Below are 15,086 nucleotides of genomic sequence, written 5' to 3'. Positions count from 1 at the left end.
CCACCCCTTGTGTCGTGACTGCGCTGTGTGTTGGTGTTGCAGTCCTGACGCATAGTGGAACCGGCCCACATTTAGATTTCTCTCTCGCTCTCTGTGCTCGCTCACTCCTGCTATCAGCTGTGAAATGTGAAAGGACTTCCCCCCCCCGCCCACACACCCACCCCCACCGCTCCGCTCAGCCTCTGTGCTGAGCTGATTTGTGCTGTAGGGGAGGCAGAGTTTGGTCTAATCTTTACTGCAACAACAGTAGAAGTCAAGCAAGTTCAGTTAAACTCTACTGAAGCTAACGTTGCGGGACTGGTCTACAAAAATTTGGAGTAGAAGAAGAGAAAAGGAGTGTGTTGCTGTACATATTCTACTCCCCACACGCATGCATTATCTAATTTCAGTTCATTGTGAATAATGCAGTGTAGTGTAACACATCAGCAGTTTACACGACTTAGTTGTAAAAGACAGAAATGGATGCAAGATATCACTATGAGTAAACACTTTTAGATATGCAATTTAAATATACACATCGAAAAATTACTCGAAGAGTTGCAGACTCAAAAAAGTGCCGATTCTTTAAAATTGTTCCACTTTAAGGGTGCAACGTTGCCTTGCAAAAGCTCTCAACATGGCGACAGCTGGGCCACTTCTGAACGTTGGCGTTACCAGATGTAGCCGCCGTATGAGCGCAGTACAGAGCGGCGGTCGTGAACTAACCAGTGGGGCACGCTCACATGCACAAAGAAGCTCTGATAAAAAAAAACACAGAGGGAGAGAGACTTCATTCTCTGCTCAGTTAGACATTACTCCTCTATATCTTTACATACATAATAGTTGTTTGCTGCTGTATTAATGTTCTGGATCCCGTGTATTGTGCCTTTTGATATCAATATTGGTACTGGTCAAAGTGGTCCATTATAGCCAATGATTGAAATAATTCTTTAAATTAACAGATGGGCTTTTAGTGCTGTATTAAGACAGACTTGCAAAAGAATCTACAAAATCAGACCCAAATATATAATACCAGTCACGATTAAAGGAACAGTGTGTAGCATGTAGGGGGGATCTATGTCAGGCGGAATATAATTAATAATTAATATGTATGTTTTCTTCAGTGTACAATCATCACCTAAAAAGAACCATTGTGTTATGGTTACCGTCGGCCACCATAGTGCTCCTACACTCTTGTCACAAGTGGGAAGTTTCAGTTGGCTGCCATCTGCAAACTCACCACTAGATGCACCACAACAATGCACACTGGCCCTTTAATCATGGGGACAATTTCCCACCTAACTTGAAACACATTCAACCCTAAAAGGTTGTGTCAATTCCTCTAAACTCACTTAAGAAGTTGGGAAGTTCAAAGGTCGTGTGAGTGAGCTATTGGCCGGCCAAGCAGAGCGCAAGGCGTTGAGCTGGGAGCACAGAGGTTAGCTGAGCTAGCCTCCCTAGCTTAAACCTCCACTTGTCCCTCTGACGTCCACACCACAAGGATGGCTGAGAGAACGGGGGTGGGGGGGGGGATGGTTACCTTTATTTTAATGCTGTATTTTTCTACTGTGGGTCACCATCCTCACTTCAGCAAAGCGTGAGTTTTAAATAATGTTACTAATCATCTTATAAAAGTTAGTTCAGGTTCATTTAAATGACATTCATTTTGAAAAGGTTTCCTGGACACTTATCTATTTTTTTCAGGCATATGAGGATAAAAAAAAAATAGATATGGACAGTCAATGAGCAAGACTGATGACCAGTAATAAATGCTTTGAACTGGGCCTAGATATGATCAGCAAGCGTCCTAATGACCGGCTTTAATTTCCTGTTCCTGTGGGGATGGTCGATTACTGGTCGTTAGTCACAGAGACTGGTGCTGCTGGACCGCTTCACTTTTCAGTGCAGATAGACAAAGATGCTCACACAGCACCAGAGTTTGACCTCACTTTCAAAATCCTCTCTGCACTTCAAGCAAGCGACATTCCAAAAAGTCACCGACTCAGAGCAAACTGGTGCAATGACGAGGCAAAAATATTACAACATAAACACTTACAAACATGGACATTTTCAAAAGTTGTATTTAAATTTGTCAAATATTTAGTCCAAAACTTTTTTGTTGGGACTTTTAGTTTTGTATGTTAACTTAAAACCATCACACATTTTGACACTTTACTCCAACTTATTTATTCACAAAGTATTTGGAGGAAAAACACAAATTAAGTCCACAAAAAAAATAAAACGACACCCGTTGCTGACACGGTGTCAACAACAATAAAGACTTCAGTAACTACTACTGCACTACAAATATATATATATATATACATTTTTATCACTTTCTGTACATATTTAAGACATCGGAAGTTCCCTGCTACATCAGTGTGGGGCGGAAATATTTGGGTAAGATATTTACAAAAAAATGTCCACAAATCAAGTAAAATTCATCACCAGAAAAGAGGCTGAGATAATGGGGAGTCCCCGGACAAGAAGCAGCAGCAGCAGTAATCCCTTACATTATATTTCAGCCGTATGTACATGCTTAAATTGATTTTCTATGTCAAGCACTCAAGCCCTTAGCAACAGCATGGCTCCTACGTCAAGTAAAGCTCGAGGAACTCCCTCTAGATCTCTGTATGGACATGAATATCTTTGAATTTCCTGTGTTTTTCCCTTTATGTGGTTTCCTACACAGTTTAGAAATCGAGCCGTTTCAGCAAAAAGAAAAGCACCTGCAATCTCATGTAATCATACATATTTCTTATCCCCACTTCCCTGTGGCAGCAAAGTGGCTATTGCTTACACATGTACGAAAGCACCGCAATCAATATTACAGTATAGTGGCTTCGGTGGTTAAAGCCATTGTAGTCTCTTAAGTGCACTTTGTCAGTGGGAGTCCTCTTTGAGAGCGGAGCTCACTCTGGCCTCCAGCTGGTCGGCTGGAGGCCGAGCGTCCGGGTTCGAGGCGAGCATGTCCAAGAGCAGGGAGCTCATGGCGGGACCGGGAGGGGGGGGCAGTGGGGGCGCCCTCTTAAACTTCATGGGGATGCACAGCTGGAGGTCAGCGTTCTCCCATAGAGCCTCCCCCAGAGGCATCAACCAGCGACCCTTGCTGACGTAGGCACCTACAGAGGGAACAAGAGTGAAAGAAGCTGTTACGTCATGGTGCAGGGGGCCCTATCTGACAGCAGCAGAGACCACAGGGAGCCACTCCATGTCACTGATTGTGGGCCACGCTAGTGCGAGAGTCTTCTTTTCTTCTTTTGTGACATCTTTCTAGGAATTTCCTACAGAGCCCAAGTACTTTTCCAAGGACAAAGACATTGTTTGACCTGGAAATGATTCTTTAAAATACTAGAGCAGCAAATATCTGTAAAATTATACATTACTCTACGTGTTCACGTCACAGTTTTCTGTGCAGTTTGCAGACATTTCAGACATTGCATGGATATGGATATTGATATATAAACCAATTTTCTATCTGTGTGTATGGTAGGAGAAATGGTGGCTCTTGGAGTAAATTGTTTGTCTGAAGCTCACTGAAGGCCTCTTGATTTGTGTTTCTCTGCCCCATGGTGGAACATGATTGTCTAATCACCATCAGCTGTGTGACTGGGGTGTGGCTATCTAACAATCAGTGCCTGAGGGCCCAAACTCCATCACAATAAAAAGAAAAGCATAATGGAGCCAGAGTGAGCAACACTTTTTGTCCTACTGTGAAGTCTACTGCCAGTGATCAGTATCTCATCACAACCCTGGCTGTGTGTTGTTTGAGTACTTTACATGGTAAACATAGTCAGACAGCTAACCTGCTCATAGTATTGCAACCAAACCCTGGACTGGTCTCATGCAGGAGGTCTGGTGTCTAAATGCAGTTGTGAAAGTTAAGGAGACACTACAGCTGTTGAGAGGAACATTTTTAACGAATAGATATCACCATGAGACTTTCCCAGTTGATTAGTTACATTAAGACAATATGTTTTTGGTTTTTTTAAGTTTTCATAAATCTGAACAATGTTTAAAGCACAGTTCAAAGTTCTTGTTTCATTTTGTTAACATATAAATGTCAAAAGTTTTTACAGAGGGAATTCGGATATCTCTTGGTATCACTCCATATATATATAAAACGATATAAAAAAAAATGTTCTCCATGTTTTTAATATAAAATGGTTTATTAATCAGGCTATGAATAACATGAAAAAACCCTTGTGTAAAAACCTTCAGAATATAGATAGGAATGAAAGTGAAACGTTTTGTGGCCTTTACAGATATGCATTGTTAAATTACATACATTTAAGACACTTCACGCAAATAGGGTAAAACTATTTAAAAAAAAAAGATATCACCATGAAACCTTCCCAGATGATAATTTACATTAAGACAATTGTATTACAAGTTTTCTGAAATGTTATGTTTAAATAGGCAAATGAGGCATTATCTAATGCTAACTTTTGGTGAATTTAGTAAAATAAATAAATACCGTTAAGTGTATTTTGGATGTTTTCTTTCCAATAGTCTGAAAGAAGGCATGTTATGGAAATAAAATAGCCCCATATCTCTAAACTGACCAGAGAATGTAGAATCTTTTTGCCTTTGGTGTTTCCCCTTAAATGTGCATCAAGTGAGGGTTCAGAGTACTGCATGATGACATTTTTCACAAGAGAGCCACTTGTTTGATTACAAGTGAACATCCTCTTAAGTGCTAACCCAAAGCAGCAGGAACCGGAATAGACCCGAACTGAATGTGTCAGAGCATTACTGCAAGAAGCAAATACATCTAGAAGCTTTAAGTCACTGGGATTGGAGTACTTCAAAAGACGAAAAAATGACCAGATGTGTTTTATAAATAAATAATTTGCTAAGTGCCACGTTGCTGTTATTAATGAACAGTGCTCTGCTTTATCGTAAGCTGCAACCAGTTCACAGTTCAACTGACTCACTGTGCCATTACGGTTCATTCACAGTTCCTTAAGGTCACAGTGAAACGGAAGTAAGAGCGTCTCCATTATTCCCCAGTGGAACGGAGTATTTGAGTGGTGTACAGTTACATGAGGGATTTAAATCTAATCCTTTGCTTTTGATTGGACTGCTTACAAGGGGGTGGGCTTATAGCGAGATACAGAGCTACAGAGGACTGTGGCTCAACACTAACATGTCGCTAAAAGTTGTTTTTTTATTATGATTGATTCGTTCACTGAGGCGCCTGAAGGGAGGGTTGCTTTATGGGTGATAGTTACAATACCGAGACTATTAAAAAGATCTTTAATAAAAGACCTTAAACAAATGCTTTCCATTTTAAAAACATGTACACCATTTCTATATGTAACATATAAGCTGGATGCTGTTACCCTCCGACGGGGCAGCTCCAGAGTCACTGAGCAGTGCCATCGCCCCATAGCTCAAGACCGTGTCCCAGCCCTCTTCCATAGCCTTGAAGTTTACATGGATGTCAACAATGCAGGTTTGAAATCTTTTTTCTTTTTTTAAATTGACTTTGCACTAAGCCACCAATGGGCTTTTGGTAAGTAACACTGAATTTAAATGAAAACTCCACAAAGCACCTTTAAAGTCCTTACAGACCCCTGGTACGTCCATCTTCTCAGGACTGCACACGTGTACAAAGCCTAAAGTTGTGTCTAAATTTCAAATTACATACCAATTCTAAGCACGTATTGATTCTGTTTTATGTTACTCAAAACAATCAGTATGCATGCACAAAAACCGCAGAGCAGGAAGGAAAAATTAAACCAATAGTGGAAGTTAATGAAATAGCTCCACCACCATCTCAGAAAACTTAAAGAAATTAAATACAGTCTGTCGGACTTAGTATATAGTATGACATAGGGACACGGTAATTCAGTTTTTTGGCAGACATCTTGTTTTGTTGCACCCATCAGAGCGGGACGACCACACAGCTGATTTAAACCCATCAGGTTGTTCAGACCTTGAAGAAGTTGAGCAAAGCTGAAGTACCAAGATGAGCTTCCTCTTCTTTCCTTCATACTCTTATTACATTAATTATTCTGGGTTTTGCCTGCTGATCAGAATAATTAAGAAAGATAAAACTTGAATCGGCCATACGTCTTCATTCAACATTTTCTAGACCAAATGATTAAATCGACAAAAATCATTAGCAGCAACCCCCTAAAAAATGAAAGAGGATTATCCTTGAAAGTAATTAAAATGCATCAATCGTTACTTCATCTCAATGTCTCTTGGATATACTTCAGTGGAACACCGCTGGCAACACATCCAGTCATGCAAGTCCTCTTCCCCTAATGATGCTCCACACTGAACCCTGACCTACACACTTTACGTGAAGTCTATGGTCAAGTGTGGGGTGAAGGGTCGCTACTGACTCATGCTTCATCCACATTTCCTTTTTAAAAAAACGCATTTATTTTGCTATGTTTATGCCAAGCGTCCACACTACTCCAGAGTTTTAGAAACCCCAAAACAAAGGGCTTTGAAAATGCTATCGACACTATTTTAATTTGAAAAATGCGGAGTTGCGTCGTAGTGTGGACGGGGAAACTTGAGAGCTTTGAAAACAATGACGCTACTTGTTGGGTCTTAACAACAGCCTTGATTCCGATCGACTACCAGGTTATTTCAAAATGGATAACGGATTACAGGTGTTGCTGGCCTTGTTGTCTTAAATTATGCATTTACTAATTCTACTACTGCCGACATGCGGAGGAAGTAGCTGTTATTGGAGTGATTTGCGAGTGGTTTCTCCAGCAGCGTCATCAGCTCTACGGAGTACACGTATCAATTTGCGGCTTTGAGGAGGGCAATGGACACAAAACGGAAGACTTCTCTTTTCTTATCAATGCTTATTTTGTTCTGCACTATTGTGAAGTTCACAAGAAACTGTAAAGGAACAAAGAGGGATTTAAATCGTACGACAGGGACTACAGCCACCGACAGAGCTACTTGTGTAAGAACAGACAACATTAATAACAAGAGGAAACGAGGGAGAGACGTGTGTGGACCAAATTAATTGACCCATAGTCTAGTAAACTTCGATAAGTAATTGTTCATCTTAAAGTAAATTAGATTTTTATCTGAGAGAGATAGAGCAAGTCCTGCAGCCTTGTAAAATAAAATGTGTCTGTTTGAGTTTATAGAGAAAGATTATAGAGCAAGATCTTAAGTATAAGAGTACTATAATACTCTGTTGTATTTTTTGTAACTAAGCAGCAACCAATCTTTTCCTGTTTACACCGGCACCTGCGTGCTCAGTGTTTGTGAACAGCCCTGTGATATTTGTTTTCAGGCGTGTTGGTATGGATGGAAATAATTTCAAAGCGGTGCTGGATAGCATTTGTTTTGAAACCCCCCCCCATTTTAAAATGGAAATGTATTAGTGTGGCTGTATGCGAGATGGATTTGTTATCTGTGATAACTATTCTATATGTATATACATTAATACTGGAATTTTAATTCCTGTTTAAGTTTTGACCAATTTGTTGAGCATTAAAAAGGTTTACACATGAATTGTGGGGTTTTTTTGTAAATTTTTAGCAAGTTGCTGGTGTATGATGTGTTAGTCCAGCCTGATGTTGCCTTACACATAAAAGAATGACGCACTCAAATCCACACAGTGAATCATGGAGCTTATCATGTAAACAGTGGCATCAGATCGGTACTCTATATCAGGACTGAAGAAGTGGGGTCGGTGCATCCTTATTTGAGTGCAGGATCGGCCTGGTAAAAGACCAGCAATGACTTCTTAACCCGACTGAGCCAGAAGCTAACAAGCGGTGGGCTTCAAGGACAAACACAAGAGGTTGTGTCTTGCTCCTCGGCTCAGCTCCCTCGCTCTCCTGCCTAGTCAAATAACTGTGTGGGTGTCTGGGTCTTGAGAGAAGATAAAGTAAAATAATGGACCATTTTATCTGTCTGTGAAAAGCCTCCAGCTGCCTCTACCCATTTTCACTGAAAAAGAGGATTGTGATCGGGCTGCTAAATTCCATTTTGCCTTTTTTTATTTTATTTATTAGAATCCACTGAAACCCCCTCTCTCAAGCGTTTCATTCCGCCTAATGGAGTATCAATGACCCAGGGAGGTTCTCAGGCACTAAACTTGGGGATAATGGTTCATATCTCCCCCTGCCCATTTTTGTGAATAAAATGAGACATTTGTATAACAGCCATTTTATTACTCTCTGACAGTGGAGCGCAGAGCACAACTGGGCCCTGGGTCCATTAATACGCTTCCTCATCCTATGGCCACATGGGTCCCGACAGGAAAAAAATAAAATAAAAATAAAATAGAGATTAATATCTCACAGCTATACTGTAATGCTGGCACAGTGCCTCGCCTTGCTCATTTTGAATTGGCCACAGTTTTGCAGACTTTATTGATCAAATTCATTATGTCAAAAGCTCTGTGCGATGATGAAGTTGATGAGAACACAGCTGCATCTTTGCATGCCATCCACACCATCCAGGAACCCAAGATGTCTGGAGAGTCACTTACTTATTTTCATGGTTTTATGTTTTTTTTATTGACCCCAGGAAAAGTAGTGGATGGGATCATAACAAAATCCTAACCATAGAATAAAAAGATTTTAAAAGAAGAAAACTGGTATCTCATGCTGCCAACGACCGCACGTTTTACTAGAGAAGGATGAATTACACGCTGTCCGCTCGTATAATAAGAAACGGAGCTACTATAATCCATATCAAAATGTACACAGCATAAATCATCCATCTCTTTGCCATTTAGATCTATGATTGTACCATCTGTAGTTGATGAATGTATGATGTATGGTATGTGACATTTTTAATATGTGCCAGTTAATTAAGTCAAACTCGATTCAGCGCGATGCGTCATCAACCCGCCTGAACACATACTGGAACTCTCCGACCTTCCTGTGAGCGCTCTGACTGGTGAGGGGGGGATGCAACGTGACATTTGAATGACACACTCTGACTTTATGACCCAACATGTTAGCACTGTTCCATTCTGTATTCACACGTTGATATGTAAGGCTATGTCTCCACTACTTCAGGTATTCTCCATCTCTTTCTCTCTCTGACTTCCTACTCACCCAGTTGTTCCTGCGTGGCCCCTTCTTCCAGGAAGGTGATCCTCTCCAGGACGGCCCAGAACATCACACCCAAGGAGAAGATGTCCGCCTGGGCCGTGTAGGTCAGTCCACCCCACACCTCTGGAGCCATGTAGAAGTCAGAGCCACAGGTGGAGGAGAAGTGCTGCCTGGTCAGCTCACCGTCTGTTTGACCCTCACTCATCTTGCTCAGACCGAAGTCTGCCACCTAGAGGTTGGACGGGCAGATTGACTGAAAATGAAATGCTGAAATGCAAAAAGAGTAAAATAGTAATGTACTGAAACTGGATGCTTTATTTTCCCCTTGGATAACTGCTGGGTAAAGATTTGTAGTGGAGGGCTGTGATATGGACTCACGCTATATTGCAATACCTGGAAGTGTCAATTCAGTCCTACCGAAACCATTGGTCCGTTAAACGATACATTTATTGACAGACAATCAATCAGCGACAAGCTTATTTTGATTATCCTTTCAATCATTTTAAGTAAAAAAAAAAAATAAAGGCTAAATATTTTTAAATTCCAGCTCCTTAACTGTGAATATTTGCTGGTTCCCGTTGTCTTCTATGATAGTAAAATTAATATCTTTGGGTTCTGGGCTGTTGGTAGATCACACAACACATTTGAAATATCAGCTTTGGCTTTGGGCATATGGGAAATACTTTTTTTGTTTGTTTTTACATTTTATGGCCCAAATGATTAAAACAAGAAATGAATTGACGGATGCATTTTTGTTGCGGCACTATCACGCATCTTCTATTTTAAACAGAGGAGGATATCATGTTTATCTGTACCATTACCAAAAGTGCATTGGGACAGGAAAAAGGGCCTGATATTGTGACTCCAATATACAATTCCAAATTAGTGCACTTGTGGACTGGAGAGTAAAATGACTATTAAGAGTGCTAAAAAAATAAACAAATTCAGGTTAGGATGTCTAGGCTTAAGGTTTGTAAAGGCAGATATACATTTGGTGTATTTTGGTATTACATTTAGCCCCGCTAATAAAGGATTATTATTATTTATACCCCACTAACAATGAATTTTACTTTCTCACAACACTGTCGGCAATATATTCCAAATCATACTATTTTTAAAGACTGTGTGGTAAAGTTTATAACTCATTATTGTGTATTTCAATTGTTTTGGTACAAACATTTGGATACGGGAAGCTTTTTTATTTTCAATTACCCTTCAATAGTTATTTTTGTTGTAATGTTTATTGCGTCTCAAGGTCATTGCTGCTGTGAAAACCCTATAACCCCCTGAAAGAAAAACAAATGAGTATGCTTACAAAGTTGTATACTGACAAAGACAACACCACTGGATCTGACGTAAACACTGTCACATTAGAACAGTCTGCCTACCTTGACAACAGGGCCCCTCTGTGTCACGCAGACCAGCACGTTGTCAGGCTTCAGGTCTCTGTGGGTGATACCCAAACCATGCAGGAAGGCCACGGCACTGCAGAGCTGTCGCACCACGCTGTGGTTACGCTGGCAGTCTGGTGGCCTGGAGAGCAGGTACTGATTCAAGTCGCCCCCATCACAGTACTCCATCACCAGCCACAGGGCCAAGTGGCGCAGGGGTGTCGTCGGCTGCTCTTCCTCCGTCGGGGCAGGTCTCTTCCTGGTTCTGTTCTGAGGCCTCATCGGGGTTGTAGAATCAGATGCACTTGGTTTAGTCTTGTCCTGAAGAGTGTTTGTCCTGTCCTGAAGCCTTGAGACAGAGCTACTACTCTGCTGGGTGTCGTTCCTCTCCTGAGATTGTGCTGCTTTGAGTGTACTGCCCTTCAGCACACTCTCGACTAGACGTGGAGGCAGCTGACCTGGTCTGAGGGGCTTCAGGCTCCTTGGCCCGGTCTGCAGGAGGCAGCTGTGCAGTGCAATGACATTGACATGGTTCTTGGCCGTGGCTCTCATGGCCCACAGCTCTTGCAGGTAGAGTTCAATGCATTCCGGGTTGCTACATGGCAACCGCTTGATGGCCACCCTCTGTCCCGTTTTGGCCATATGGCCCTCGAAGACCACACCATAGCTGCCTCGTCCAACCTCCCTCTCTAAGGTGTAGAGCTCCTCCATCTCTTACAGGGGCTGGAGCCTGATGTGACTGCGTGCTAAGAGAAACCCCCCCCAAAAAAAACGATGGTTATCATGATAAAAGTGACACGTAGCTCATGTTAACGTACAGAACTATTAAGTGAGGGTTTAGTATTGACAGCAGTGTTACGTTGACTGTCAAATAGCTCGCAAACGTTTCAGAGTTCAGAGCTACGCTGGGGCAGCTGGGTATTCAACACGCTAACGTTACACTTCACATTACGTTACTGTAACGTTATGTGCTGACGATGCTCACTCCCTAAATGACTAAAGTTAGCTTTCTTCTGTTTGTATGCAAGTCGACGTTCTTGTACTATACCAATGACTACACTCTCAGCTTCCTCGAGAACATATATAATAACGGTCAGTTTTGTCAGGAAGCCCAACAGCAGTCAGCCCAACGTGTTGGGCTTTTAAAATGAATCTCCTAAATCTAGTTGTTAAAGTCTAACTTGGCCACTAGGCCTAAACAGTGGAACGCACTGTATATGCAAATGTATTTGCAAGGAGAAAGGAGATGCACTTATGACTTCTGGTGACTAGTAGTTCTCTTGAATACCTATGTTGAATACACTTCCTGTAAGTCGCTTTGGATAAAAGCATCTGCTAAATGACTGTAATGTAATGTAAATGTAATGTATTTCAATGCAAATTCAGCAAAATACCACCAAGTGCTTATGTCTGTTTATTGGAAAGTAGAGTTCATTATCGGTAGCTGTCGTCTAGGGACAGACAATACATTTATACTTTAGCCTCCTGTCTCAGATATGACTAAAATGGTGTATATGAAACACCTTGCAATGTTCTCCTTAGAGCATTTTAGTCATCATTCTGATTCAATTATCTACCATGTTTCCATTGATACAAATCAATACATTTCTTATTATGGACCGTCTACAGCTTTAATGTTGTGATATGCCCGTTTGGAAACCAATTCCACATTTCTATATGCAGGAAGTTACTGAATACGTTTAACATGGCGTCAGTTTAAAAGGGAAGCGACACACAGAGCTCTGACGTTACGGGCTCTCTGTGTTTCACACTTCAAACTTACCCTCCAGACCTGGATATACGTGAACCTACTGGATGGACAACCCGTCTCCCACCATGTTCAACGAATTTTGGATTATTTATTGTCAACAAACAACTAAAAACAGCAGTACAACAACTCTACCAGCTAATGCTAGAGACTTCCGCAATTCAATTCAGAACGTCCCGCTCCGTGTTTACGTGCATTGTGATTGGTTACATAAATTCAGCCAGGTGCTGTGATTGGTTACATACATTCAGCTACGTGCTGTGATTGGTTGGTAGCAGAGCCAAGGGGCGTGGTCCAATTCGAAACATGTCAGCCATTATGCAACGTTTGTCAGCTGGGTTCATGCTGTTTAAAGGTATAAAAACGGACTGTTGATATCAGTAAGAATAATAATAATGGATTTTATTTATATAGCACACTTTAAAATACAAAGAAATCTCAAGGTGCTGCACAGGGTAGAACAATCACAATAATCAAATATAATAATAAAACACTAAAAACAAACAAAGAAATAAAAATTTAAATTAATTAATTAATTTAATCATAATGAAATCTAAGAATATCTATTAAAACCGAACAACCACCCAAACACAAGCAATCCAAGTAAGAGTGACAATAGTCAGTGAAACCTGTATTTTATGTGACGCCAATACATTTTAACACGTTAAAGTGATATTACATCCAATAAACAATGCTAAACAATGCTGCAAGGTTTGTCAGTGTGGAAATTAGGCAATATTAGCAAGTGTCTCATCATAGTAGACATGTAAACAGTTTGTGTGAGATGCAATATAGTTACAACAGAAAAGTTAATGACGTGTCCATAGTATTTGTACGTTTATTAGAATTACTATTATTATGAATATTATGATTATGATAATAATAATTATTATTAGGTTGTTATTATGATTTCCGTATGATTATCATGATTCCAAAACATTATCTCCCGCACATTCAGAAGACTTTGCTCAGAGAGTGAGTTTGGTAGACTCATAGTCCAGGATCCATTAGACTAAAATAAATGCTTCAGTGGGTCCTCGGGTTTCAGTACTGAGCAGCATTTGTTTTAAAAAAAAAAAAGGCTATATAGAAATGCTGATAATACCTTACTAAAGTGTTAAATCTGAATAGGTAGCCTACATGAAATGGGACACTTTTGTAATCAAGCCATTTCATTTGACAAAAAGCACTGGAAGTGCAAAAACACTAAACTTCCCTTGTTGCTGCAGTCCCCATTTAATCACAAAAGACCATCTGAACAAAACACACACACACACACAACAATGAGTGGGTGCTGCATCAGTATCGACTGTTTTTTGGTGGTGCAGCGGCAACCGTGGTGATGATGACAGATAACGGCATTGGTGTGTGAGTGTGTGTTTGTTCTTCTGAGGGAATATAATAGGAAACATGGTGATTCATTGCACGGAAGCACACAGTAAGAGAGAAAAAAAGAACGTCTCTGAAGTGTTTGTGTGTGTGTGTGATATGTGTGAGTTCTTATGTGATCCATAGCTTTTATCAGTGATGCCAATCATGAATCCTCTTCATTACTTGAGGTAGATGGAGGCAGTCACACTCGACTTGTTTTTATTTAAAGGCACATGCCCTCTGTTCTATTATCATATCTCACTCGCTTTGACAGATATCTGGATGCAGACATCGGGCGTAATATAGAGTGCACTCACGCTGCAGAATGTATTAGGGAAATATTTGGTGGGACCCGCTCGCAGTCGCCAGAATTGAATTTCCCGACAAATTCAATAAAGCATTCCAGCCCCCCCCCCAAAAAAAAGATGTTAACGAGTCCAATAAGAATTATAGTTTTAATCACCTCTGTTTTCAGACTAATTGTGTTTCTGTGGAGGCTTTGCTTGCTAATTATGGAGTCCACCAACAGGAGGGGCAACAGTAATTATTTCCTTGATTGAGGTCAGAACCTCTTGCATTTAATCCCGAGGTCTATACTGCACCCCCTCCCTGCAAAGAGTAAACATCTTCTCTGCGTCGCGCACTCAATTTCACAGCAGTCACTCTTTTTACAAATGATGGTTCTTCCTCAGTAAGCCAGCTTTTCACAGGCGAGCCTTCCACATTGTCTGCCACCATCCCGGTGTCTAGATTGTGCCGAGCCCAGTGTCCTTACATTGCATTGTTTTCTATGAGAGAAAAAGTGCTTTTTCTGGTTTCAGATGCCCCCCAAGGAAAGGGCCCGGAAGGGTGTTATGCAATGAGATCGATATATACAAACACATGAGATACTGCCATATGGCTCGCTGACTGCTTATGCTCCAGAATCAAACTTTCCTGGAGTCTTTCGGTGGTTGACGCTGCAGGTTTCTCAGATCAGCGAGCTGTAATTCTTCCTCCGTGCGAAATGAAGGCAGCTTTTTTTGGATGATAATGCAATTCTTTTCCAGGACAAAAACTCATTTTCGGCCCTGCTGTTAATATCAGTCAGTTGTGTCTTGACAAGGGGAAAGCCCAGGGACGCCATAAACCTCCCCAGTTTCACATCATTGGGTTTAGGAGGGTAAAACACCTCAGATGGATTGGATGGAGAGGAGACAAGGAGTTTGACTTTAATGGCGGATATGATCTGAATAACGGTCAGTTTTGTCAGGAAGCCCAACAGCAGTCAGCCCAACGTGTTGGGCTATTAAAATGAATCTCCTAAATCTAGTTGTTAAAGTCTAACTTGGCCACTAGGCCTAAACAGTGGAACGCACTGTATATGCAAATGTATTTCAATGCAAATTCAGCAAAATACCACCAAGTGCTTATGTCTGTTTATTGGAAAGTAGAGTTCATTATCGGTAACTGTCGTCTAGGGACAGACAATACATTTATACTTTAGCCTCCTGTCTCAGATATGACTAAAATGGTGCATATGAA

The 15,086-nt window shown here is 41.0% G+C and overlaps 1 protein-coding gene across 1 annotated transcript; it reads right to left on the bottom strand.

Moving 5' to 3' along the window:
- Positions 1-2,139: 2,139 nt before the first annotated feature.
- si:ch211-63o20.7 (Serine/threonine-protein kinase pdik1l-B-like) lies at positions 2,140-12,377 on the bottom strand. The gene is made up of 4 exons (XM_054618561.1): positions 12,207-12,377; positions 10,421-11,169; positions 9,036-9,261; positions 2,140-3,101 (listed from the first exon to the last, which is right to left on the bottom strand). Exons 2-4 carry the CDS (start codon positions 11,132-11,134, stop codon positions 2,863-2,865), a joined length of 1,179 nt encoding a protein of 392 aa, XP_054474536.1. The 5' UTR covers positions 11,135-11,169; positions 12,207-12,377; the 3' UTR covers positions 2,140-2,862.
- Between the last annotated feature and the right edge of the window lie 2,709 nt (positions 12,378-15,086).

This window comes from Anoplopoma fimbria, chromosome 18 (genome assembly GCF_027596085.1).
Source record: "Anoplopoma fimbria isolate UVic2021 breed Golden Eagle Sablefish chromosome 18, Afim_UVic_2022, whole genome shotgun sequence".
Lineage (NCBI taxonomy): Eukaryota > Metazoa > Chordata > Actinopteri > Perciformes > Anoplopomatidae > Anoplopoma > Anoplopoma fimbria.
This window is presented reverse-complemented; position numbering and strand designations above follow the sequence as displayed.